We start from the raw sequence: 27,400 nt of genomic DNA on the forward strand, positions 1-27,400 counted from the left end.
TCACCTTGCCATTTTTTGAAAATGCCAAGTTTGAAAAATGAATTTTTGAAATGGCAGCTAATGTTCTCTCACGTAAATAGATGCAAGGTCTGCATCAAACATAAAAGCAGAGCTATATGTAGTAACCTTTCCTAAAGCATGTGCTCAAGCACATTAACACTGTTCAAGATGATCAGTTATTAAAAGAACAATCCATTCAGTCAACAAATATTTATTGAAGAGCCATGTTTCTGCAGGCACGTTGTGGGGAGGGGTGGGTAGTATATATGGCTTCGATATTGTAGCACCTCCAAATTGGAACGTGGCTTCAGTTTCCCCCCATCTAAAATTCTCTTTTTTTGTTTAACTTTCTTCATCGCAGGTCCCGGAGCTTTGAAGTTCCTTGTGTATCTTCCAGCTGACGAACTTCTTCCACGGGGACAATGCATTCGATTCACACGGTGGAGATGAAAGTCCCCGAGATAGAGCAAACATTTTTCGCGCCCCGCTTCGCTGAGGAGCCAAGCGAGGGCGGAGGGGTCGGCGGCGGCCATTGGGGGGCCAGGCCCGGACTGCGTTCTGCGCTGCCATTGGCTGGCTCTGGGTGCTGCACTGAGCATGTTCGAGCCCCGCTTGCTCTGGGCTGCAGGCACAGGCACTGCAGCCGCAGGAGCAGGCACGCATTGTGCAAAGAGGCGGCAGATGCGAGCAGGGCCAACCCCACGCGCGTTGGCCTCCTCGCCCAGAGGCTTGCCGGGCCGCTTGACTGGCCCCCGTGCCTACCCCTGTGCGGGCTGGGGGCCAAGGAGGGCCGGCATGGCCTGAGTGTTGGAGGCGCCTCGGCTCAGCGGCGGGATTGCAACATGGGGAACCAGGATGGGAAGCTGAAGAGGAGCGCAGGTGATGCCTTGCACGAAGGCGGAAGCAGCGCAGAGGATGCTGTTGGGCCCAGAGATGTGGAAGCCACAAAGAAGGGGAGCGGGGGCAAGAAGGCGTTGGGCAAGCACGGCAAGGGGGGAGGGGGTGGCGGCGGGGGGGAGCCAGGCAAGAAGAAGAGCAAGTCGGAATCTAGAGCCTCAGTGTTTTCCAACCTGCGGATCAGGAAGAACCTGTCCAAGGGGAAAAGCACCGGTGGCTCCCGCGAGGATGTGCTGGACTCCCAGGCCCTGCAGACCGGGGAGCTGGACAGCGCGCATTCTCTGGTCACCAAGACTCCAGACCTCAGCCTCTCGGCAGACGAGACGGGCCTGTCGGATACCGAGTGTGCTGACCCATTCGAGGTAACCCGTCCGAGTGGCCATGGACCCACTGATGCTGGGGTTGGGGGCAGGGTGGTCTTGGAGGATTTGGAAACAACCGTGGGGATGCAGGATGGACAAAGGACCAGTTCAGGCTCGGACACGGACATCTATAGCTTCCACTCGGCCACGGAGCAAGAGGATTTGCTTTCAGACATTCAGCAGGCGATCCGCCAGCAGCAGCAGCGGCAGCAGCAGCGGGGCTCCGAGGAGCCTGCAGCGCCCTCCGCAGCCGCCTCCCCCCAGCCCGGGGCCTTCTTGGGCCTGGACCAGTACTTGCTGGGTTCCAGCAGCGCAGCCCGGGAGGCCCCTTGCAGTCCTGACCCGGAGCGGGCTCTGTCTGCGCTTTCTGACCTGCCTGGCAGCCTGGCCACCGAGCCCCAGGTGCCTGAGCAGCCACCGCCCCCCAGCGGCCCTGGAGCCTTGGCGATGCCTGGCCTGCCTGAGGGCCAGCCCGCAGCCGCAGCCTCGCCCTCCTCCCCCGCCTTCCCGTTCCCTGAGGCCCCGCCGGGAGAGGGCTCGGCCAGAGCTGCCGGCCCAGGGGCTGGGGACACTGACGAGGAGGGCGAGGAAGATGCATTTGAGGATGCCCCCCGAGACTCTCCAGGGGAGACGTGGGGTCCGGGGGTGGAAGAGGTTCCCCCGAGGCTGGGGACAGAGCCCGAGGGGGAGCCCAGCAGGCCCGGCGCCCTGGCAGCTGCCTCCCTGCCCAGCAGCCCTGCGCCGAGCCCGCGCTGCTTCAAGCCCTACCCGCTCATCACTCCCTGCTACATCAAGACCACCACCCGGCAGCTCAGCTCGCCCAATCACTCCCCCTCTCAGTCCCCCAGCCAGAGCCCCAGGATCAAGAGGCGGCTAGAGTCCTCCCTGAGCCGGGGGCCCAGAGCTTCCCTAGTCTCGGCCGCTGCTCCAGCCAAGAAGCACCGGGCTGATAACGGCCTCGCCTGCGGCCTCAGCCGTTCAGCCGACTGGACTGAGGAGCTGGGCAGCCGTGCGCCCCCGGCCGGGGGCTCTGCGCACCTGCTGGAACGCGGGGTGGCCTCGGAGGGGAGCGGTGGGGCGCCACCAGTGCAGGCGGCCAAGGTGTCTGGGGCACAGGCGGCTGCTGATTGTTTCCAGAACGTGTTCACAGGTGAGTGCACCCTGCCGCCGGGTTGCCTGCCAATCAGGGCCTTCCGCCCTCACCTGCTCTCCGCACTCTGAGACGCCTAGACCTGCTTAGGGCATATCCTGCCTTCTTAGGGGAGTCCTTTTCAGGTCCTGCACACCAGTTCAGTAAAATTTCTTTTTTCTTTTTCTTTTCTTTTCTTTTCTCCCCTTTCCTTTTTTCTTTCTTTATATACAGAGAGAACAACTTTGTTGTGTCTCTCCTAAGTCATCTCAAGAAAGGGCTCCTCTGTCCATTTCTCCAAAACATGTGCTGTTCTCTATGTCCAGGGGCCCACCAGGCAGATCAACTCTTTTTTTTTTGGCCTAGTTAGCTGAACCATCATTCTCTGTCTGTCCTTATCCCCACAGCATTAAAAAGAGCAAAATTATTAATGATTCTTTGACAAGGGTCAATGTTGGAGAAACAAATAATTTATTCCAGTACTATCCAGAGGCGACCTCTGACTACTCTAATATGTGTGTGTATATGTATGTATGTAATATGTAGTTTCTATTTTGCAGCAATCTGGGTAGACTACTCATAGAAGTTAAGGGAACGTTCCTGGGCGCCTGGGTGGCTCAGATGGTTAAGCGTCTGCCTCAGGCTCAGGTCATGATCCCAGGGTTCTGGGATCGAGCCCCGCATCCGGCTCCCTGCTCGGCGGGGAGCCTGCTTCTTCCTCTGCCTCTGACTCTCATGAATAAATAAATAAAACATTAAAAAAAAAAGAAGTTAAGGTAACATTCCTATTTGCTGATGCAACCAAATCTGATACATGGTATTAGAAAGTTAATAAATAATGAAATAGAATATTAGAGATAATTTTCATTTGGCTTTATGTCCAATCAAAACAGGGTATAGCTTGGAGATAGTGAAGGTGAGAAACCAAAAGGACATGTAATCCAACTGGTACCTCTCTTTAGCCTTTGTAATAGATTCTGATGGACACCATAAAGCCCAGCTAAGGGGTTCACTTACTGTGATTAAAAAGCAAGTAGTATAATGAGTTTATCCTTTCTTATAGGCTTCTAGGTCCCAAGGCCTTACCTGAAGTACCCACTGGTAGAGTGACAGTTTGTTTCATGTTCTCTTACTTCTACTCTTTATTATGAAAGGAAATACTGGCTGTAAGAATTTAAGGAGTAGGAAAGAATGAAAATTTATGCAATTACTGGTAGGTTTGTGATAAATAATTGAATGACTAAAAATTTCAAATGTAATTTGAAAAGCTTAACATCCTCTGTTCTATTACTTTAATAAATGGGTTATCTATAAAACACTTCTTAAGTGACATTTCTCAATGGGCATAGCGACTTTGGCCAAATGCCATTAATGTTGTGGTAGTTCCTTGTATTACTACATTTTTATTTTCACTTATGGATTACCTTTTATTTTACATTTCTAGATTCTTAAGAGTAGCCTTTTTTATTCACTTTGTTCATTTATTTATTGCTTGCTCCCTTTCCCTCTCTCTTTTTTAACTTCTCTTCCCTTCCCTTTATTGTGTAGGTTAAATTAAAAGTAATGCTTATAGTCTAAAACCCTTCAGATAAATTGTAAAAAAAAAAAAAAAAAAAAATCCCCGAAAGACCATTTTTAAAGAAAGAAGACAGGAAAGTTCTTCAGTTAATTTTGTGAATTTAGTGTTGGTGAGAAATCATGTGTTTCCTCTTTACCTAGGTAATCATTCATTTATAAATATATATGTGTATATATATATATATATTTTAAAAAAGATTTATTTATTTGAGAGCGAGTGCGTGCGCAGGGGAAGGGGGAGGGGTGGGGGAGAGAACCTCAAGCAGATTCCCCACTGAGCACAAAGCCCAGACTTGGGGCTAGATCCCAGGACCCTGAGATCATGACCTGACCAAAACCAAGAGCCAGACACTCAACACACCGAGCCACCCGGGTGCCCCTATAAATATATATTTTTAAATGAAAATATCACCATGATTCACATTATCGCTTATTAATATTAATGGTTGCTCTTTCTAATAGCATTAGACTTTGGATATACATTCATTCCTTAAATTTTACAAATGTATATGTATATATTCTGGGCACCCACATTATACCAGGCAATATGTTAGTGACAGGACCTACAAAGGTCATTAAATCATGGTTCTGCTTCTCCAGGGTAGTACTCAGGGGCAATGGAGGGGTGTAGTGCTGTCCTCTGGGAGCATCAAGGGTAAAGGGACTGATCTCCTTGGCAGGGGTCAGGGAAAAAGACTTCATAGGAAGATTGATCAGAGTCCTTGAAGATCATAGGCCCTAAACAGGTTGAAGATTTGTTTTCCTTAAGAGGAGGAAAAAAAAGCTTATTCTTGTTATTTGCATTGTATTTTAATTTGCTAAGTATTTCCAAATTTGAAATTTCAGACTCTTCAAGGAGTCCTGTTCAGTAAGCACCTGTTTTCTGTTGGCTGCGCCAGGGAGAATGTTTTACTCTGCAGGGCAAGAGTGCAGTGCGAGTTGTTTTAACATGGACATCACCGACTTTGTCTTTGATGTTTGGATACAGCTGGTCAGCGATCAGTGGATATTTGTGTAGCCATTTCCAAATATTTATTTCACCCACTCACTCTCTTTAAAAGAAATCGATAGGTTTAACCTAATCTTGTAACTAGGGGGGAAATGCAGGTAGGTAAAGAGATGAAATGACTTTCTCAAGGTCACAGTGTGACTCATTCAGAGGCAGAGCCAGAAATAGAAGCCTAGTCTACTGGTTTAGGTGTGAATGTTCTTGCTTAGTACTCATTTTTGAATGTTTGGTGATGTAAGACAACACAGAGTAAAAACTGTTTATAAAAAATACAGAATTTTAAATCTTCACTTAGGAGAATTTTCAGGTTCTGTTTTTAATAAGGTCAATCCCTTTAATTGTTGAACATCTGGCCTTCCTTGGGCTGGAAGAAGAGTGATTGTTGGTCAGACTGAAGCAGATTCTCTCTGGGCAGCTCTCAGGGAAACTGTTCTTGTGGTGGTATAGTGAATCCAGAAGGACACATGCCCCTGTTTCTCCATTGCCGACTATTTTCTTGTCATCTGCTATCACATTTGGTTCTTTACCATCCTCTACAGTTTTATGGTGTCTTGGGTATTACCAGAGGCCTGAGCAACAGTGGCATTCTCCTTAGGGAAATTGGTTTTTTTTGGCCTTAATTTTGCATGTCTTTGGATCCATTAATTGCCTGCTGCCTTTGAAGCAGGTGATCATTATATCTATAAGCCTCCATAAACATCTTTTATTTTTAAACCGTAGAATGAGGGTTGTCAGCTCTGCAGAAAGGAACAGATGTTTTTCGCTTTTTACTGCCTTCCAAATGTAGGGAGAAAATTCAAGTGGAAAGAGATCTTCATGGCCCATGTTTGTATTTGTTTGGTAGATATAAAAACATTTAGTGATGACGGAGACCAAAACTTTATTTTGTTTTAGTTGTTAAAAACTGATGATGTTTTAGGGCATTGCACTGAAATATTCCCACAGTTAATTTGTTTGACATACATCTGTTTCAGTGTTGAGTAGAAAAAAATGGCTTCTGAAATTTGAGAGGTTCCTTTGTACATTGAGTCTAGCAGAAGCTTGTTAATAGATTTTTGCAGTTCGTTAAAGTTTGGACATGTAAAATGTTAAATTTGTGATGCCAACTCACTTTTGATAGGAATCTTTCCGAAATCAATTATGTGCTGATCTGTCCTTTTTAAAACACATGGAGTCAAAGTTTAATCTGTTTTAAATGGCTTAATGTCATCTTCAGGCAGGTCATTTTTACATGCTGTGAAAACATTGGGGATGCCCTCAACAGCTCATCAAGTGTGCAGGCTGCTGGCTCCCATCTGTCCTTTCTGAGTTTTTGCATCTTTGTTTCCTGACTCCTTCCTTCCCATCAGCTATTCATTCACAGAGCTTTTTCTCGTCCCCACCCCTCATACTTCTGATTTGATTTTTCTGATCAATTTGTTATCAGTTGGCAAATTCTGTAATTATGATGTCAAGTTATATTTATTACACTTTTACTAGATGCCAGACACTGTGTGGTGCATTCCGTAATTATCTGTAATCCTTAGAACCGTCTTGAAGTATAGCTATTTATCTCCATTTTCCCAACGAGCTAAGCAAGGTCCAGACAAGTGAAGCAACTTGTCTAAGGGCATTAAGCTAGTAAAAGCTTCATCTAGGGTATGTACTTAGATAAGAAAATCTGTTGTTAACGTGTATAAAATAAAATCAAGTGTATCAGTGAGCTTTTAAATGACTAGCTAATTAGTAAATGGCTTGCGCATTAGCATTTGGATTGTATGACTCTCATTTTGGCTTTTCTAAAGGTTATCTTGAGTTTTATATCCCTAGAGCTACTCCACTCCAGGAGTGGAGGTTTTCTTACATAGCTTGTTAAATTATTTAACTGTGAATTTGTGAAGGCCAGTTGCTGTCTTATTTCTAGTGTCAGCATCTGACAGAGTATAGATGTCCTTCATGTCCAGTACATGAAGGAAAGTCAGAAATCATCCCTGATTGTATATATAATGCATCTGTCTTTCTATAACAGGAAAGGGGATTATATGAATGCTGTTCTTTTTCCTGTATTTTGACTTACTGGGTTCCATATATCAGAATAGATTTTGGTAACAAAAGCTGGGACTGGAAGCACTGTTCTTAAATCATTTTAGTTTGGTCTGAAACATCCTTTCTCACGATTTCTTTAAGACTATTTTGGATTGAAGTCTGGTACCCCACTGATGGGTTTTAATGACTGCTTTATGAGCTGAGGACTGGCCTACTTTTAAGCGCATTTAGGCACGAGGCTGTAAGCCATGTGTATTTGAAATTGAACAGGTGCTTTTAGAGGTGTTGTTTCCTTCTGATTCTATTAAAAAGGTGCTGAACATAGACACTCAGCTGATGGTACAGCAGTTATTCTAGAAAAATTGGTATCCTAGCTTTTTTAAGTGACTCTCAAGTAATTTTTCCTTACATACATGAAGCTAAAGGAGTAATTTCAAATTAATGATGTTAAGATTAAATGAAATAGTACATATAAAGCCACTACAACTCTGCCTGGTATGTAGGAGGCACATAATTGGTGCTATTTCCTTTCCTCTTCTGCTTCATTGCTCAAAGTGGTCCAAAACCAAATTGGTTAAAACAAAACAAAACAACTCTGAAGTTGTATGCAGAAGCTTGATTAATATACCTAATCACTGTTTTATTCCCAGTCATTTATGCATCATTTTTCCCCCCTTTTATCATTCTCTATGATTGTAGGTTTCCTTCCAGGTTTGGATTAGGTGCAGTTGCTAATTTTTAAAGGAGGGGTGGGGAAGAAGAGACAGCGGGCAGACACCCTTAGTATTTATATTCTGCACAGCATCTGGGTGGCAACGCTTGACTTTGCAGCCTTAACCTCCCGCAATTTCCTTCATAAGCTCTCAACTCTAGACAGGTTAACCTGCTTACTGCTTTATGAATGTGCATTTCATTTTCCTGACTTGTGCCTTTGTCTTGAAGTTTTTATCCTCTTGGACCATGCTATTTGTCTCTCTTGATTGAGCATCTGAAAGCGCTGATTAAATTCCCATTTTCATTGTTTGTGTCTTTATCAGCTACCCCTAACTGGCATCCTTTATTTCAGTATCTCTGCATTTACCGTCTGCATCATATTATGTATACTTCTTGGGTTTAGAGATTCATTGGTCTTTTTTCTCACCTGTTTCTGCTTTTCCTTCCTCCTTGTATACACATCTGATTCTGTCCATCATCTAATCTTCTATCAACACATCCACCAGTATCTTTTCTGTGCCTGCTGTGGGCCAGTGAATGTGATGGACACTTAGCATACTGAGGTCTTTATGAATAATTGTTTGCCATTTTAAAAATTTTTACTTATTTTTTTAAACACCTTGATTTATTTACTTTAGAGAGAGAATGAGCACGAGTTGGGGGAGGAACAGAGGGAGAGGGAGAGAGAGAGAATCTCAAACAGACTCCCTCCTGAGCATGGAGCCCTATGCAGGGCTCGATCTCATGACCCTGACATCATGACCTGAGCAGAAACCAGGAGTCGAACGTTCAGCCGACTGAGCCACCCAAGCGCCCCTGCCATTTTTTTTGAACAGGCAAGATGGGTATTTAGTATTGGTAACTTCCTATTGAATTCAAGCTGGAAAATTACTAACATTTTTGATTAGTCAAAATTAATTATTTTCATTGAGGTATGATTGCACCTGATGAAAGTAGAATGATACTTTGATAGAACTTGTTTTGAGAGAACATCTATTGGTAACTTCCTATTGAATTCAAGCTGGAAAATTACTAACATTTTTGATTAGTCAAAATTAATTATTTTCATTGAGGTATGATTGTACTTGATGAAAGTAGAATGATACTTTGATAGAACTTGTTTTGAGAGAACATCTATTCTTATATTTGTTGGTTGATTTTAAAATAGCAACGATAATACAGTAATTGAGCTTCCGATTATAAATTGTATTGGTAATGAAAGAGGAAGTAAGGAAATAGAGAAAATTTTATTACTCTGTTTATTCCTGCTCTTGCGTTGTAAGTAATAACCTGATGTTAATGAAATTTAGCATTAAGGGACCATTAGGAAGAAACAAGTAAGTACTGCTTGTGACTTGATAGTTATTGGATATAACTTTAGTGGCTGAAAACTTTCCCAGGCTTTTTTATATTAAAAATATAGATATATGACAAATATTACTTCCAAGCAATTTGAAATGCTATTTGGTAAAGCAAGGTATTATCACCTCAATGTTACATGAACGAATAATGACAGTTATTGGATGCTGCAAGAGGACTCTGACTACGCTGGAGAATTGTTACTCTTTTGACACTTGCTTCTCTCTGGATGAGAGAAAGGGAAACATCTATGTCTTCCCCCTTTCCAAGGATGTCCTGGGAGGTGTTGATTGGATAGGAAAATAGCTACCGCTCTTCTGTGATCCAGTCAGTTTCCATACATCTTGGACCCACTCGAAGCTGTATTTTCTGTTATACCAGAGCCACGATGGGCTGAAGATAGTCTTTTTATTTTCAGGGGGAATGAGGAAATTAAGCCTGTACAGTGTTTTAAAATGATGCTTAAACACTACTCAGTTGCATCTCTTTTTATACTTCAAGCAGAAGGGTTCTTTGTTGTAGTACCCAGGAATATAGTGGATATATATTGGAAATTAATTCTGTGTCATTTAAATTGTTGCTTTGCATACACAGGAGGGGAAAGAATGATGTTTATTAGTAAGTTCATAGCACTGCTATGACAGTAGTTCAGGCTGAGAAATCTTTCAATTTGCCTGCCTTTTACAGTATCTTACCGATTTCCTGGAAGACCCGAGGCAACAATTTCTTACCTCTTCTTGGTACCCTGGTTTCCTAGGTACAAAAACGAAAGCTGCTTCGTCCAGGTCTCATCCAACCTTGAATTCTATAGAAGTGACAGTTTCAGCAGTTACTTTTTCTCCTAATAGTGATACTCTTCATATTTAGTTTTTCTTTATTGTCAGAGATGAAGAAAATTCCTGTGAGGGAGGATCCATTTATACCGTGGGGTAAAGATTGGGTATTGGTAGTAAGTGATGGTGAGAGCAGTTTTGACCAATTGTTGATTGATACTACAGAAGATTTGGATTGGTTGGACTGCCATTACCTGATGTGAATCTAGGATCTTGTGTTTTTGAACACTAAGGTAGTGACTATGTATGGTATATGGTTGACATGTTTTCTGAAAAGGAAAGCTGTGTTGTATAATTTATGATGCAAGAAGTATAATGAGCATATGTATATGGAGTCTTTCTAATATTGACATCAAAATTGAGCAAGTTCTTTTTGGATTTATTATCTACAATATAAGTCATCTCCTATTTTTGGATGGATAGTTGACTTTGCATTTTTTTTTTTTTTTGGTTTAAACTGCTCAAAAAAAGTAGTACTATTAATTCTTTTATTTCATTGTACTTTAACATACAGTTGACCCTTGAACAACACAGGGATTAGAGGCACCAGCCCCCTACCCCATCAAAAATCCATATATAACTTTTGACTCCCCCAAAACCTAAATACTAATAGCCTACTATTGGCCGTAAAACTTACCAATAACAAACAGTCTATTAAAACATATTTTGTATGTTATATGTATTATTTACTCTATTCTTACAATATGGTAACCTAGGAAAAAGAAAATGTTATTAAAAAATAATAAGGAAGTTGGAACATCTGAGTGGCTCAGTTGGTTAAGTGTCTGCCTTTGGCTCAGGTCATGATCTCGGCGTCCTGGGATTGAGCCCGCATCAGGCGCAATCAGCAGGGAGCCTGCTTCTCCCTCTCCCTCTGCCCCTCCCCCTGCTCATGCACTCTCTCTCAAATAAATAAAATCTTTAAAAAAATAATAAGGAAGTTAAAATACATTTATAGTATTGTATTGTATTTATAAAAAAAAAATTCCTTGTGTAGGTGCACACCTATATAGTTCAAACCATCGTTGCTCAAGGTTCAACTATATTGGTTTTGGTATGTTTTCAATTTTCCCTTCTGTGCTATATGCTTACTCATAATTTTTATTAATCTGTGGTATTCCATGTAGAAGTTTTCATTGGCTTAAAAACTTTCTTAGAGACTGAGGCTAGAAGATTTTGAGAACTCCTAAGATTTTTACTTCTTGTTTTATTGTCCTTAAAGAAGTGCAGCTTGTTTAAGCCCATTAAGAAGCAAATAGACTAGAATAGAACTATTTCAGGATGACAAATGAACTCATTTGAATACCCTGTGGATAGTTATGTAAACAATGAGTCTCTTCATTATTAACATACAACTCTCATCTTTTAAAAGAATAATGAAAACAATGGGATAACAAAAGAGATTATCTTTTGCAACTCATTTTTTAACCTAGGTACTTATAGATCTTTGGCTCCTCCTCCTTCCACTCCACCCCCTTTTAAATCTGTAGACTAATACTTCCCCTTTGGAGGCATAAGGTATGCAAATTCTTTATGGGAGGTGTTATATTTTGCAGCTACCTAAGATGTTCTGCAAGACGATTATATCTTACTGTCCTTGTAGTGCTATTTTGGTTAAATGGCTTTGAGGGTGTTAAATGTTTGGATAGTATCCTGGTAGTTTATTTCAGGATATAGGATTTGATCTGTCTCTTCCAATTTTAGAAAAATCCAAAAGTGTGTTGACTCTGTTGGATCTAGCATATTGCGGGTGGGCATATAAGGTTGAACAAGAACTGCAGTGATTTCTGTAGAGAGATCGTTGTCTGGGCCAAACATGTGATATAAGTGAGAAAGTCATCCTAGAAGACTTTTATCTCTGATTTGGATTATTTCTGTAAGGAGCCTTATTTGATTCTAAATTCACAGATCATTTTCACCACCATCTGCCTTGGGGTAGTAAAAGCTGGGCCTGCAGATTTAGGTAGGTTTAGGCTAATCCCTAAGGTTGAGCCACCAATTTCCTTTTGGTTTTGTTACCAACTCAAGTTAGCAATCTCTAGCTCCTATCTCTCTCCTGGGCATCAGGCACATCCCACTTCGACAGCATGGCTCTGGCTCTTCTCTGATAATTCTCTACAAGACAAGAGGGTAAATTATTAACGATATAAAGATGAGCTGGCCAGGGTAGTTTAGAAACATTTCAATGATTCCCTACTGCCCTGAGGCTAAAGTTTTAAAATCTCTACTATATATGTATTAATAGTTTAATGCTCTGTGGTTTTATCCTCTCCGTGTTGCTCAGTCTGTCTCTAATCTTGTCCTGAATGTTTCAGTTCTTCAGATATCTCACGTTCTCTCTAGTAGTTTTAAGTATTACTGACATGCTCTTCCTGATCTTCAGGAAAAAAAAGAGCATTTACTCATATCCTCAGTACATGACACACCCCATCATCAGTCCATGCAAGACTCTTCATTTTGCCCATATGTATTCCCTGTGTAGGTTTCCTTCGTTATCCAAAACTACAGCATTCCTACGCAAACTTTTGTAAGCCGAAATGGTGTAAGGCAAAGAGACAATTAACATTAATTTATATGGGAAAAATTTTGAGGGTTCCCAGACTCAAAAAAAATAACCTCTTAGGCTTTTTCTGATACCTTAGGACACATCTTGCTGTTGACTGCACAAAATAAACCAAGATACAGTACAGATGCTCAAACAGACACTGTTCAAAGCTCTGGTGGCATGATGCTGACATCCTGAGTGCAGTTCCTCGGGGCGGCGCTGGGCGGCGCCACTCTCGAGGCTTGGGATGTGCGCGGCCTCCGTAAAGGCCTGCTAGAAAACAAATGTTGAATGCTATTTTCGCTTTTTACCTTTTTTTCGAAAAAAGCTAAAAAGTCCTCTTTGATTTCTTTTGGTGAGTGAAAATAAGTACTAACATGGATCTTTTGCAAAAACAAATTGGCATTATGTGACTTTTTGAAAAGCAGGGAATAGCTGTATGTTCATTTCCTACTTTGCTCTCCCAAAGGGCATAGGGAACTGGTGTTTTTTGTTTTTGTTTCTGTTTGTTTTTTTTAAGGGAACTGCTTTTGACGTTTGATTGACATCCTTGAAATTGTATGTATTTTTGTAAAGTATGAAATATTTCTGTATATGTTTTAGTTTATACAAACATTCTGAGTTGGACTTCTTTCTATTGCTTTTTGTTTTTTATTTTGAAAGATTTATTTATATATTTGAGAGAGAGCAAGGAGGAGCAGAGGGAGAGAGAGTCTTAAGCAGACTTCCCCCTAAGCCCAGAGCTCCATGCGGGGCTTGATCTCATAACCCTGAGATCACGACCTGAGCCAAATCTTGAAACTAGGAGTCAGTCGTTTTACCCACTGGGCCACCCGGGTGCTCCTTTGTGTTGCTTAAAAAACAAAACAACAACAACAACAAAACTCAGCAGCCTTTGGAAAAAAATTTACAAATTTTTCTGGGTGACTATCAAGTTCATTGCTTCTTAATTGCTCTATAATATTCCAAAAAGTGAGGGTTCTGCTGGGTTGTACACACTGCTCACCTTTTATTGTGTGTGACTCATGTACCCTATGGTTGTGCAGTGAGGTTGCTCCGGACGTTCCTCATATTTTAAGTGTTTGCACAGGGATGAACATCTGGACTCTCATTCTTCTCTACAACTACAGACAACACTACTGAATCTTCCTGTGTGGGGTCTTGTGTGAGAATTTCTCTGGGATAGTTATTCAGGAATGTGGTTGCTGGGCCATAAAATATTTACTTAATTTGTCTAGGTACTGTCAGATTATCTTCTGGAATGTTTTCCCCAGTTTTTATTCTATTAAAGCAGTGACTTAGCACTTATCTAATTTTTGAATTTTTACCAATCCAATGAGGGAAAGCAGTATTTTTATTTTATATTTATCTGATAGCTTATTTTTAGCCATTTGGGTAAACCCATCTGTGAATTGCCTGTTCATATCCTCTTATCTTTTTCTATCGTGTTTCCTGACTTTCCTTACTTATTCATAAGGGTTCTTTGTATCTTTGTATATTCTTGGTATTATTTTATTACCAATGTTAAGGATATGAGGGATTGTCACTAAACTCCTGGTTTTCTTTCCTTGTATTAGAGGCTAGCATAAACGTGATGCTTTTCAGAGTCCCTTGCAGGTTTTGTTTCAAATGTAGCTTAGGTTTGATGAATTGCCACCAGGTTTGGAAGACCCAAATGAAGCCAACGACTGACTTTTATTGTTTGCACTTACACGTATAGCTGAGGAACTATAGATTCTTCTGGGGCAGTGTCAGCAAAGGTCTGGTGTTCAGATGTTCTTTTCCTGAGATCAAGGGTGGGGCATGGTGTGTCCCTGCTCCCGTGTGGCTGGTAGCTGGGGGAGCACGGTTCTGGGGCTGGCGGCAGAGGTAACATCCAGCCATGAGGCTTCCTAATTCTAGCGGTGGGACTGTGCTCTTGGAGGCCAGGACTTGAGATCAGAGAGGAGGCAGCCACTTCCCTGGTGGCCTGGTTTTAAGTTGGTTCTTGGTGAGTAGTTCTAAAAAGATGCTTGAATCTTTTTCTTCAACACTTCCAAGATTCTGTACAATAGGAAATGCCCTGTAGTAAGTCTCTTACTATTTAAACTGTATGGAGTGGTTTCAGTTGTATGGAATCATTGGAATCTTAACATATAGAATCAGTTTTAGGCATTATATATATCTTCCTCTAATATTTCATACCTCCTTTACATTTGTTGTGTCCCTGCTTGAACAGGAAATACTTAAATTTTGATATGACTGATTCTAGTTTTCACTTATGTTTTGTGCTATTTTCTTCTCATTTAAGGAATTTTGTCTTATTCCTAGGTTACATTCTCTTCTCCATAGTCTTCTATTAGCTTTATCATTTCACCCTTTACATTTAAGCCTTTGAACTATCTAGCATCCTCTTGAGTGTATGATGTAACGTAGGGATTCAGTTTTATTCTTCTTAATATGGCAAGCCAGTTTTTCAACATCATCTCCTATATAGTTTTTACACATTGATTTTTCATACCACCTTTATGTGATTCCCATATATAGGTAAGTTTCTTTCTGAGGGTCTATTCCTTTTACGTTTGATTTTCTGTCTTCAGTCAGTATTATGCAGTCCTTACTTTGCAATGTCTATATTTATCTGGAAGTGTCCCCTTTTTCAAAGTTGTTGGACCTGTTGTCTTCTCTATAAGTGTAGGGTTTCTTAAAAAAAGTCCTGATGGTGTTTGATTGATATTTTATTAAATTTTAGATTAAATTAAGGATTATTGTCACTTCTGTGATATCATCCATGACTGTGAAAGACCTCTTCATTTATTTAGATCATTTATGTTCTTTTACTAGAGTTCTAGACTTTTTTCCACAGAGGATTTTTGTTTTCTTTGCTGAAGCTGCATATGTTTTATTGCTAAGGGTAGTGGTATCTTACTTTTGTATTATTTCTAGTTATTGTTGGGATAAAGAAATCTTTTTAGTGTCTTTCAGTTGTGTGGTATGATTTCCTTTATAAATATTTTTTAAACCTGAAGGTTAGTTGGTAATATCTAAAGCTTATAGTTAGGAGTCTGATCCAACTATATGGGTTTTTTTTGGGTTTCTGATCTAGTGTATGTGTGTTTTTTTCCTGCAGCACTAAGCAATTCTTTATGACATCAGCTAGGTGTTTTGTAATTCAACTTAATTTTGATATTATCTACCTGGAGAGAGCATCAGATCCCACAGGGTAAGGGTTCAATCCTACCAGACTGCCCCCTCTTCAAATGCCAACCAAAAGTCTAGGTTGCCACCTGGGCTTCTGACTGACCAGCTATAGGTTCCAACAGCCCTCTCCTTGGGTTCAATTAATTTGCTAGAGCAGCTTACAGAGCTCAGAGAAATATTTTACTTCCTAGATTACCATAAAAGGATATGACTTTATTATAAAAGTTTATTATAAAAGGATATGACTCAGGAACAGTCAGATGAAAGAGCTACATAGAGAAAGGTATGGGGAAGGTGTGGAACTCTTATGTTTTCTTAGCTTGCCATTCTCCCCAAATCTCCATGTGTTTACCAACCTGGAAGTGCTCCTAAGCCCGTCCTGGTTTTTAAGGAGGCTTCATTATATAGGTTTGATTGATTAAATCATTGCCTTTGGTGATTGAACTCCATCTCCAGCTCCTCGCCCCTCCTGGAGGTCAAGAGTGGGACTGGAAGTTCCAGCCCTCTAATTACAAGGTTTTTTTCCCCTGGCAACCTGCCCTCATCCTTAGGTGCTTTCCAAAAGTCATCTCATTAACATAAATTCCGCTGTGGTTGAAAGGGGTTTGTTGTGAATACCAAGATGCCTTTATTGTTCCTATCACTTAGGAAAATTCCAAGCGTTTTAGGGCCTCTGTGCCAGAGCTGGGTGAAAACCAAATATATATTTCTCCTTAATAAATCATAGTATCACGGGGAGCCTGGGTTACCCAGTCGGTTACGCATCTGCCTTCGGCTCAGGTCATGAGCCCTCCTGGGGTCCTGACTCTTGGTTTCAGGTCAGGTCATGATCTCAGGGTCGTAATAAGATCAAGCCCCATATCAGGCTCCACACTGGGCGTGAAGCCTGTTTGGGATTCTGTCTCCTTCCCCCTCTGCCACCACCCTGCCCCTCAACTTGCACCAGCTCTCTCTCTCAAAAAAAACAAAAAATCATAATATCACAATAGTCATATGGGGTTTTAAAGGCAATACTTTCTTTTCTTTACAGCAAAATAATTGAAATATAATCCTAGATCATGATATGCATTGTGTAGATTCTTCTGAAATTATTGTGGTAGTTGTGGCTTTCTTTTTGTCATTGTGTGTGGTTAGTTTTTGCGTATCTATGGCTCTCTTTGGGGAATTATGATCCTAAAATCCAGAAACATTACTTTTTAATTTAGTAAGTTGTGTTTTCCACTCGACATTAATAAAAATCTCTGATATTTAAAGTGCTTCAAAGCCATCATTTAAACAAATATGTAATATTTTATCCAATCAGAAAAACACCCATCCCTTGGTTTCCGTGACCTATTTCTCCTTGGTTTGCCCACTACATTTTAGGCTAACTTTTCACGCCTTCACCTGGTCCTCTTCGTCCGCCTTAACATCTGCCCTCCAGAATCTTTTCCGTGCATGTCTCAAATTTCTGGTTCAGTTCTCTCATGAATTCCAGGTGCAAATCTCCCATTGCCTTAAAAATATGTCCATAGGAATATGGGAGTAGATCCAAACTCAAATTGCTCCCTTATTTATTGCTGCCCTGCTGGATGGTAATAGTTCTGGCACAGCCCTTTCCCCGGCTTCTTAAGTTGAAATCTGGGAGTTGTGCAAGTTAGCCAAGTTCCTCATACTTCCTCTTTATTTCAGTCACTAAATTCTGTTAAAATACATCTCAGAACATATTTCTTAAAATACTCATCCTTTTCTTTCCAGGGGAATGTTTAATGCTCTTCTCACAATTATTTGGTGGCTCTCCACTGACTTCAGAGACAAATTTTAAAACTTCGGGTTTATATCCAAGCAGAAAATTGAATGTGTTCAGGATAGAGGAGCTAGATTTGCTAGCAGTTGTATGATTTAACTCAACATAAAGGAGGCTGTTCCTTATAGAATGTCCAGCCTTGGAATGGATGATCTTGAAAGGAGTAATTTCACTGTTCACTGGAGATGTTCAAACAGAGACTGGATGAAGATCTGCTGGGGTACTCCTAACCCTGGAGAGGCTGAACGGGGTAACCACTAACATTCCTTACAACTAGGAAAGACAATGATGTTTGACTTCTAAAATAAGAGCAGCAGCTGTGGTCTGTTTGTCTCATTCTTTTGATTTGAGACTGCTTTAAATATGTAAAAAACTCTTCAACTAGAGGTATTTTGGAAGCTGCCATTTATTAGATTCACTTTTATGGATTTAACTTAATTGACTAAAATTAATTTTTTTTCTTTTAAAGTATTTCCCTCTGACATGTCTAATTTTTTCCTTTGAACTTTAATTTGCTACACGAGCTCTTAAAAAAGTCCCGAATAAATCCATATTCTAACATAGGTCCAAAAAAATGGTTGGTAGTCATTGTTATTTATGTTGTTCTATGATAGTCTTTGGCCAATTTTATTAGATTTATTAAATTACATTTCTTGATCTGTTTTTGTCCAGTTTCAGCTCTTGATTAATCAAAGTTGCATAGCTTCTTCCTTTTTTTCCTTTCTCAGAGAAAAGCCATGATGGAAGCCAAAAATGAACTTTATACACATTTTAGTAGGCTCTGTAGTGACTCTAGTCAGAGGTCTATATACCAAAGTCACATTTTTTGCTTTGTTTTTTATTTATGTATGTATGTATGGTTGACATATAATGTTACATTAGTTTCAGGTGTACACCTTAGCTATTTGACAAGTGTTATGCTGTGTTTACCACAGTGTAGCTAACATCTGTCAATGTACAATGCTATTATAATATCATTGATTGTATTTTATGCTGTGCCTTTTAGTCCTGTGACTTATTCATTCCATAACTGGAAGCCTGTGTCTCCCTTTCCTTTCACCCATGTTGCCTAACACCCTCCATTCCTCCCCTCTGGCAACCATCAGTTTTTTCTCTCTATTTATAGGTCTGATTCTGCTTTTTGTCTCTTTACTCATTTTTTTTTCTTTTTAGATTCAACTTATGAGTAGAATCATGTGGTATTTGTCTTTCTCAGTCTGACTTACTTTACTTAGCATAATACCCTTTATGTCCATCCATGTTGTCACAAATGGCATGATAACATCCTTTTTATGGCTGCGTCATATTCCATAGTGTGTGTGTGTGTGTGTGTGTGTGTGTGTGTGTGTGTGTGCGCGCGCGCGCCATATTTTCCTATCAATTCATTTATTAATGGACACTTAGGTTGCTTCCATATCTTAGCTATTGTAAATAATGCTGCAATAAACATAGAAGTGCATATATCTTTTCACATTAGTGTTTTCATTTTCTTTTGAGTAAATATCTAATAGTGGAATTATTGGGTGATATGGTATTTCTATTTTTAATTTTTTGAGGCATCTCCATACTGTTCTCCACAGTGGCTGCACCAATTTACATTCCCACCGACAGTGTAGGAGGATTCCTTTCTCTCCACATCCTTGCCAACATTTGTTATTTCTTGTCATAAATTTAGCCATTCTGACAGGTGTGAGGTGATATCTAATTGTGGTTTTGATTTGCATTTCCCTGATGATGAATGATGTTGACCATCTTTCATGTGGCTATTGGCCATCTGTATATCTTCTTTAGAAAAATATCTATTCAGGTCCTCTTCTCATTTTTTAATCAGATAGGTTTTTTTTGGTGTTGAATTATATAAGTTCTTTATATGTTTTGGATAGTAACCCCTTAATTGGATTTGCAAATATCTTCTCCCATTCCCAAGACGGTTTCTTTTGCTGTAAAAAAGTTTTTTATTTTGATGTAGTCCCAATAATTTATTTTTGCTTTTGTTTCCCTTGTCCTAAGAGATGTATCTAGAAAAATGTTGCTATGGCTGATGTCAAAGAAATTACTGTCTATGTTTTCTTCTAGGAGTCTTATGGTCTCACATTTAGGTCTTTAATCCATTTTGAGTTTATTTTTCTGTATGGTGTTAGAAAGTAGTCTGGTTTCATTCTTTTAAGTGTAGTTGTCCAGTTTTTCCAGCGCCATTTATTGAAAAGACTTTCTCTTCTCTGTTGTATATTCTTGCCCCCTTTATCATAGATTAATTGGCCATATAATCATGGGTTTGTTTCTGGGGTCTCTGTTCTGTTCCATTGATTTATGTGTTTGTTTTTGTGCCAGTTCCATACTGTTTTGATTACTACAGCTTTGTGGTATATATTGAAATCTGGGGCTGTGATACCTCCAGCTTTGTTTTTCTTTATAGGATTGCTTTGGCTATTTGGGGTCTTTGGAGTTCCATACAAATTTTAGGATTTTTATTCTAGTTTTGTGAAAAGTGCTACTAGTATTTTGATAGGGATTGCATTAAATCTGTAGATTGCTTTGGGTAATATGAATATTTTAACAATATTAATTTTTCCAATCCATGATTATGGAATATCTTTCCATTTGTTTGTGTCATCTTCAATTTCTTTCATCAATGTTTTATAGTTTTCAGAACACAAGTTGTTCACTTTTTTGGTTAAGTTTATTCTTAGTTATTTTATTCTTTTTGGTGCAATTATAAATGGGATGGTTTCCTTAATTTCTCTTTCTGCTACTTCGTTATTAGTGTATAGAAATAGTACCAGTTTCTGGGTATTAATTTTGTATCCTGCCACTTTACTGAATTAATTATTCTAGTAGCTTTTTAATGGAGTTGTTATTTTTTAAAATTTAAAAAAAATTTGATTTATTTGAGAGAGAGAGAGAGTGATGGGAGGGGCTAAGGGAGAGGGAGAGAGAGAATCTCAGATTCCATGCTGAGCACCAAGCACAACACAGGCCTCGATCTCATGACTCTGAGATCATGACTTGAGCCAAAATCAAGAGTTGGATGCTTAGCCAACTGAGCCACCCAGGTACCCCTTATTGGAGTCTTTAGAAATGAGTATAGTATCATATCATCTGCAAATAGTGATGGTTTGACTTCTTTACCTCTTATTTCTTTTTCTTGTCTGATTGCTGTGTCTAGGACTTCTAGTACTATGTTGAATAAAAGTGAGTGGGGACATCCTTGTCTTGTTCCTACCTTACAGGGAAAGCTCTGTTTTTCACCATTGAGTATAATGTTAGCTGTGGGTTTTTCATAAATGGCCTTTATTATGTTGGGGTATGTTCCTTCCTCTTTTTGTTGAGAGTTTTGTTTTTATCATGAATGGATGTTGCAGTTCCAGTTCACCATGCAGAGCAGTCAGCTTCTTCAAAGAAATTATAAAGGTACATAGTATTGAGGACTTGGAAAAACCAGCACATCTGCAGGTCAATCTGCAAGTGTTTTATAAAGTTTAAATATCAAAGTATTTCTTCCTTACCTGAAATTTTGAGCCTGATGATGTGCTCAGAGGAGGGAATTTCCTGTAAGAGTGTCTAGTCCATGCTGTCCACAGATGCAGGGAGTTCTGTCCAGGGGGAGCAGAGAGCTACATCCTCATCTGTTCAGATCCCTTCATGAGCTGAGGTCATCTTCCCTGCAGGTAGGGACTGAAGGTTAGTTATCTTCCTGTGCCCTATGACTTGTTTTTCCTATGATGTGTCTAGCAGTTTGACCACACATTTGTCTTCTTGCCTTGAGACAGACCTAGATATTTATACTGAGGAGGGTCTTCCTCTTATTGTAAAACTTGCAGCATTGGTATCTGAAACTAGACATGTTAGCTTCTATTTGATCATAATTGGCCTCTCATACCTGTTTTTTTCTTATTTCTCCAGCATAGACCATCAGTACATGATGTTACACAATATGTGGTATCTCTGTGTTCACCAACATCCTAAACTTAAGCGATTATCATTAATGTCTAACTCTAGATTTGCTTGTCAACAACACATTCCTCTTAACATTTCAACTGATAGATAATATGGGCTTTCAGGGGAAGTTTATTAGATAGATAAGTCTGATCTAGAAGATTAGGAAAAAGCTTAACACAATGAGACTGCTGTTTAATTCTCATTTTGCATAAGATATGGAATGTGGAAGAAACAGAAACTTATATTGACCCTTTTCAAGATACAGCAGTTATATTCTGTTCCTCTTTCAGTCATTAAAAAATACACAAAAGGAAAAAGCCAATGATGTGTTTGTAGGCTCTTAAAGTATAAATTTAAAACATATAATTATAAATGAATGATGTTGTGGGGCATAAAACAACACCAAACTCACACTTAGCCGTTCCCCATGTGTGACCTGGGATATATTACTCAAATATTTGAGTATATTGTCATAATGTATTATTATTGGTAAGGGGCAGGGAGCATGTTTTCATCAAGATTATATCCTCTGGTGGACCCTACGATGTTCTTTGGCTAATGATAGACTCCTAAGTGTTTGGTTATATTTTTTCTTTGCTGTTTTTTCTCTCTCACTATTTCCACCAAGGCTGTTTAATTAAGGTAGTATATTCTAAATAGACTGCATTTAAAGTATTCCTTCCTGAGCTTTGGTCATTGTAACTGTATTGCAGCCCCAGCAGGGTGCAGACCATGTGGTCTATTTCTTTTATATCTTAATAGAGAATGTTGGTCAGAAGCTTTTCCCAGAGTTGCTGGCTTACTCAGAAGTGGAAGATCCCTGGAATAAAAATTAGGAGAGCAGAGTATGCATCCAGTTTTGGCACTGCCACCCTCCAGTCTGTAGGCCGATTCTAGAACCTTTTCATCCCTCAGTTAGTTGCTTTGAAATCATGATGGTAAATCCTTGCTTTGCTTCACAAGCTGACAGTAGACAGTGGAAGTGCCCTTTATATTGTATCATGCTGTCCAAAAAACAGGTTTTCTACTTTTTATAACATCAGCACTCACTGCCCAACCGAACTCCTGGGCAGGGACTCATGATTTTACTTTTTCCTTGTGCGGGAAGATCACTGCATTTGGCCTTATTTCCATGTTTGTCCAGCCCTGTGAGTTTTGCTAAGCAATGCAAGACGAGTATTTGGGGATAGTGGATGATTTCAAAGCTGTTACCACATGCTAAAGTGAATAATCTTTACTAACTAGGGTGTGTAAGGACATGCAGGAGGAGGGAGAGAGGGTCAGTGCAGAAATAATTGGCAAACATTAGTGATTAATAACTTCCCTGCCATTGGATGAATATTACTTTTAACATGAATTTAACAAATAATTAACAAATAATGCAAGTTTAAAAAAAACATAAGTTAGGAATTCTAGAAAGCAGAGTCTTAAATATTACCTAGTTGATGTCATTAAGATCTATTGAATGTAAAACAAAAACAAAAATGAGAACTTGGTTTCATTTTAATATTTTAATATTAAGTTAAAATAATTTAATAACTTAATATTAAATTAAATTAGTAAAAAAAGATATTTTAATCAATGGTCCCCTTATTATTATACTTTTCCTAATGCTTTTAGGTTAGAGGTATATTCTTACGATACCAGTGATTACTTATGATTCCCTTCCTTTAGGTTAAACCAAATTTTTATTTATCCTATTTAAGAGTACAGAACCTTTGAACTGACTCTTGATAAAAATAATGATAGGTCATATTTATCAGACACTGTGTTAAGCCTGTTAACAAAAATTATTTCAACTTTATTCTTACAACAATCCTAGGAGGTAAGGAAGATGATTATTTCTGGTTATAGATGAGGAAACTGAGGAGGCTTAAGAGATATTGAGTAGCTCGTCTGAGACCATAGCTTGAACAATGGTAGCATCAGAAAGGGCACCAAGGCGGTTGGTTTCCATAGCTGAAGGTCATGGCTGCCCTACAGTGCTTCTTCCCCTGGATGCATTTTATGAAGTCTAGAGATAGAGTCCATGTACTTTCAGTGGAAAAGAATGGGCAGAAAATAGGAAATACTCTCCATTCTATACAAAATGGAAGAATTGTCCATGGGTGTACACTTCTAGATTTCTTTAGGCTATATGTGAGATATGTCATTTGTGTGATCAGTGCGATGGGCCTTTCTTAGATGAAGATAGTGGGACCTTGTACAGAACACCTAACATCCCTGGTCCTGCATTTCCTAGTTTATGAAATGACAGAGGCTGGGTTTGAAAGAAAGACTGCTCCTCCCACCGGGTTTTTTTATTTGGGCCCAGGGAGGGAGGGAGAACCTGAGAAAATTTGCTCATCTCCTGCCCATGCACTTGGTCATAAATACACCAGAAACTACTTCTTATATACCTATAGAGTTTATAGCAGTCTGTGTTGTAGAGAATTAATTTATTGGCCTTTGAGAATTTTCTCAAGTTTTAGCGTTACTGCAGCCACCCCACCAGCCCCTGTCAAGCTCACCTGCAGTTTTTCATGACTTGTTCATTCAGCAAATAGGTTTTTGGCAAGTTGACTTAGAGCTACTTTGCACCTAGTAAGAGCTCGGGAAATATTGTTGATTAAATAATGAAAATGTGAAGTAAGATGAAGCTTTGAATAGCTGAACACTTAAGGAAAGTTATACTTATTCATATTCTAGGACCAGTTATTTTCATTTTTTTGGTGTGACCAACACGTCTCAGTCTAATATAGATGCTTTGACCAAGGAGTGGTGTAAGGGGACCAGGAGTCATGGGACATCCTGAACTGTGTGGGTGGTGGTGGAGTGCATAATCGGGTGCCATAGGGAATCTGGGGTCTCCGTGTCCAGGTCCTAGCCAGCCAGTTTGTACAGTTAAGAAATAAGGTTAAGTTCATAAGGCTTTATGTCAACTCAGTCTCCCCAGTTTAGATTCAAAGAATTCCATGTAGTAGGCCAGTGTGTCCCAGTTAAATCTCCAGTCATCAACTGTGAGAAAAAAACAGAAGTTCATGTCTCTGTCTGCTCCCTCCACTCTGGTCAAATTATATTCATGGTCAGAAAGGGAGCTGAGTACAGTCCAGCTAGAGTGCAGGTCCTAGAAGTAAAAACTTTTCATGTTCCTACCACAATCGTTTGACCCTTTAATAAACTGAATTCATGTCTCTTGTTTTTGTAGAATAAGGAGGGCACCTTGTTAGGTTTGCAATCTTAAGAATTGCGTGTTCCACTGACTGAGCCAGTCAGGTGCGCCCTATTTATTTATTTGGACTTGTAATCATTAATCTTTTTAATGGCATAATTTAAGATATTTGTTGTGAAGATTTGACCGTACATACAAGTGGAGGTATGATGAGCCCCATGTACCTATCACCCAGCTTCAATAATTATCAATGCCATAATAGTTTTATCTGCCTCTCCCAAATACACACTTTCTCGTGGAATAACTTGAAACAAATACCAGGCATCATGTTAATATCAAGTACTTCAGTATGCGTCTCAAAAAAGGACTTTTTAACATGCTACAATGCCATTATTATGTTGAATGCAAAATGCAAATCAAATTTGTTTAATACTATCTGGTTTAACTAGTCCATTTTCAGAACTCTCTGTATCTTAGATTAGAAGTTAGGTCCAATCTGACACATGATTCAATCGTCTTCTCTTTTTCCCCCAGGGGTTCGGGATAGCACATGCGCTAGATGGTCAGTGCTGTATACTTGCTAAACCCACATCAGGAGGCTCACCGTGTCTGCCTGTCTCATTTGTATTGAAGCTGTGAATGATTTGTGGGTTTGGGGATGGCTGCTTGTTTCGTTCTTTGCAAATTTTTCAGTTGACTTTTTCTCTAATGGGTTTCCCAACCATTAGCTATTCCTAAGTGAACCATTAGGGACTGCAGAAGGAATTCATTAGGGATTGCAAAAGGGTGATTTTCTACTTTTGTCACTTGTTTGCCCCTTTTGGCTAGAACTTTCTGTATTGAAAACTTTTTTTTATTCACTAGGTGTGTTATATTACCCTGAAATACAATTTGTACTGGAAATACTTCTGTTATTGCCCATTAATTCTGTGTTATCAGTGATGTTTGGTGCCCTAGCATTCTCCAGTGGTATCTGTTTTTATTTTTGATTCCCTTTCATATATTTGATATGTTTAAATTAATTGAGTTTTTTTCTTTTTTTTATTATGTTCAATTAGCTGACATATACTATATCATTAGTTATTGATGTAGTGTTAAACAATTCATTAGTTGCGTATAATACCCAGTGCCCATCACCACATGTGCCCTCCTTAATATCCATCACCCTGTTACTCCATCCCCGACCCCCCTCCCTTCTGTAACCCTCAGTTTGTTTCCCAGAGTCCAGAGTCTCTCATGGTTTGTCTCCCTCTCTGATTTCTTCCCATTCAGTTTTCCTTCCCTTCCCCTGTCGTCCTCCATGCTATTCCTTATCTTCCACATAAGGAGTGAAACCATATGATAATTGTCTTTCTCTGCTTGACTTATTTCACTTAGCATAATCCCCTTCAGATGCAAATGGTGGGTATTCATCCTTTCTGATGGCTGAGTAATATTCCCTTGTGTATATGGACCACATCTTCTTTATCCATTCGTCTGTTGAAGGGCATCTCGACTCCTCCCACGGTTTGGCTGTTGTGGACTTTGCTGCTATGAACATTGGGGTGCAGGTGCCCCTTCTTTTCACTACATCTGTATCTTTGGGGTAAATACCTAGTAGTGCAATTGCTGGGTTGTAGGGTATCTCTATTTTTAACATCTTGAGGAACCTCCATACTATTTTCCAGAGTGGCTGTACCAGCTTGCATTCCCACCAACAGTGTAAGAGGGTTCCCCTTTCTCCACATCCTCACCAGCACTTGTTGTTTCCTGCCTTGTTAATTTTTGCCATTCTAACTGGTGTAAGGTGGTATCTCATTGTGGTTTTGATTTGTATTTCCCTGATGGGCTAGTTGATGTTGAACATTTTTTCATGTGTCTGTTAGCCATTTGTATGTTTTCTTTGGAGAAGTGTCTGTTCATGTCTTCTGCCCATTTCTTGACTGGATTATTTGTTTTTTTGGGTGTTAGGTTTGAGAAGTTCTTTTTTTTTTTTTTTAAAGATTTTATTTATTTATTTGACAGAGAGAGACACAGCGAGAGAGGGAACACAAGCAGGGGGAGTGGGAGAGGAAGAAGCAGGCTTCCTGCTGAGCAGGGAGCCTGATGTGGGGCTTGATCCCAGGACCCTGGGACCATGACCTGAGCCGAAGGCAGATGCTTAATGACTGAGCCACCCAGGCACCCGAGAAGTTCTTTATATATTTTGGATATTAGTCCTTTGTCTGCAATGTCATTTGCAAATATCTTCTCCCATTCTGTGGGTTGCCTCTTTGTTTTGTTGACTGTTTCCTTTGCTGTGCAAAAGGTTTTTATCTTGATGAAGTCCCCAAAGTTCATTTTTGCTTTTGTTTCCCTTGCCTTTGGAGATGGGTCTTGAAAGAAGTCACAGTGGCCAATGTCGAAGAGGTTACTGCCTATGTTCTCCTCTAGAATTTGATGGAATTCTGTCTCATATTGAGGTCTTTCATCCATTTGGAGTTTATCTTTGTGTATGGTATAAGAGAATGGTCCAGCTTCATTTTTCTGCATGTGGCTGTCCAATTTTCCCAGCACCATTTATTGAAGAGACTGTCTTTTTTCCATTGGGTATTCTTTCCTGATTTGTCGAAGGTTAGTTGACCGTAGCATTGAGGGTCTATTTCTGGGTTCTCTATTCCGTTCCATTGATCTATGTGTCTATATTTGTGCCAGTAGCATGCTGTCTTGATGATTACAGCTTTGTAATATAGCTTGAAGTCAGGCATCGTGATGCACCCAGCTTTGGTTTTTTTTTTTTCAACAACCTCTTTGCAATTCGGGATCTTTTTGTTTCGATACAAATTTTAGGTTTGTTTGTTCCTGCTCTGTGAAAAATGTTGATGGTATTTTGATAGGGATTGCATTGAATGTGTAGATTGCTCTGGGCAGTATA

General features: G+C 39.8%; 1 protein-coding gene across 1 annotated transcript in view; it reads left to right on the forward strand.

Moving 5' to 3' along the window:
- Positions 1-634: 634 nt before the first annotated feature.
- The window catches only part of FMN2 (formin 2), a 370,583-nt gene continuing 343,817 nt past the window's right edge, over positions 635-27,400 (forward strand). The window contains 1 exon segment of the mRNA XM_027609713.2: positions 635-2,409. Coding sequence (XP_027465514.2) covers positions 843-2,409 — 1,567 coding nt within the window. The 5' untranslated portion in view covers positions 635-842.

The sequence above is a fragment of the Zalophus californianus genome, chromosome 10 (genome assembly GCF_009762305.2).
Source record: "Zalophus californianus isolate mZalCal1 chromosome 10, mZalCal1.pri.v2, whole genome shotgun sequence".
Classification (NCBI taxonomy): Eukaryota; Metazoa; Chordata; class Mammalia; order Carnivora; family Otariidae; genus Zalophus; species Zalophus californianus.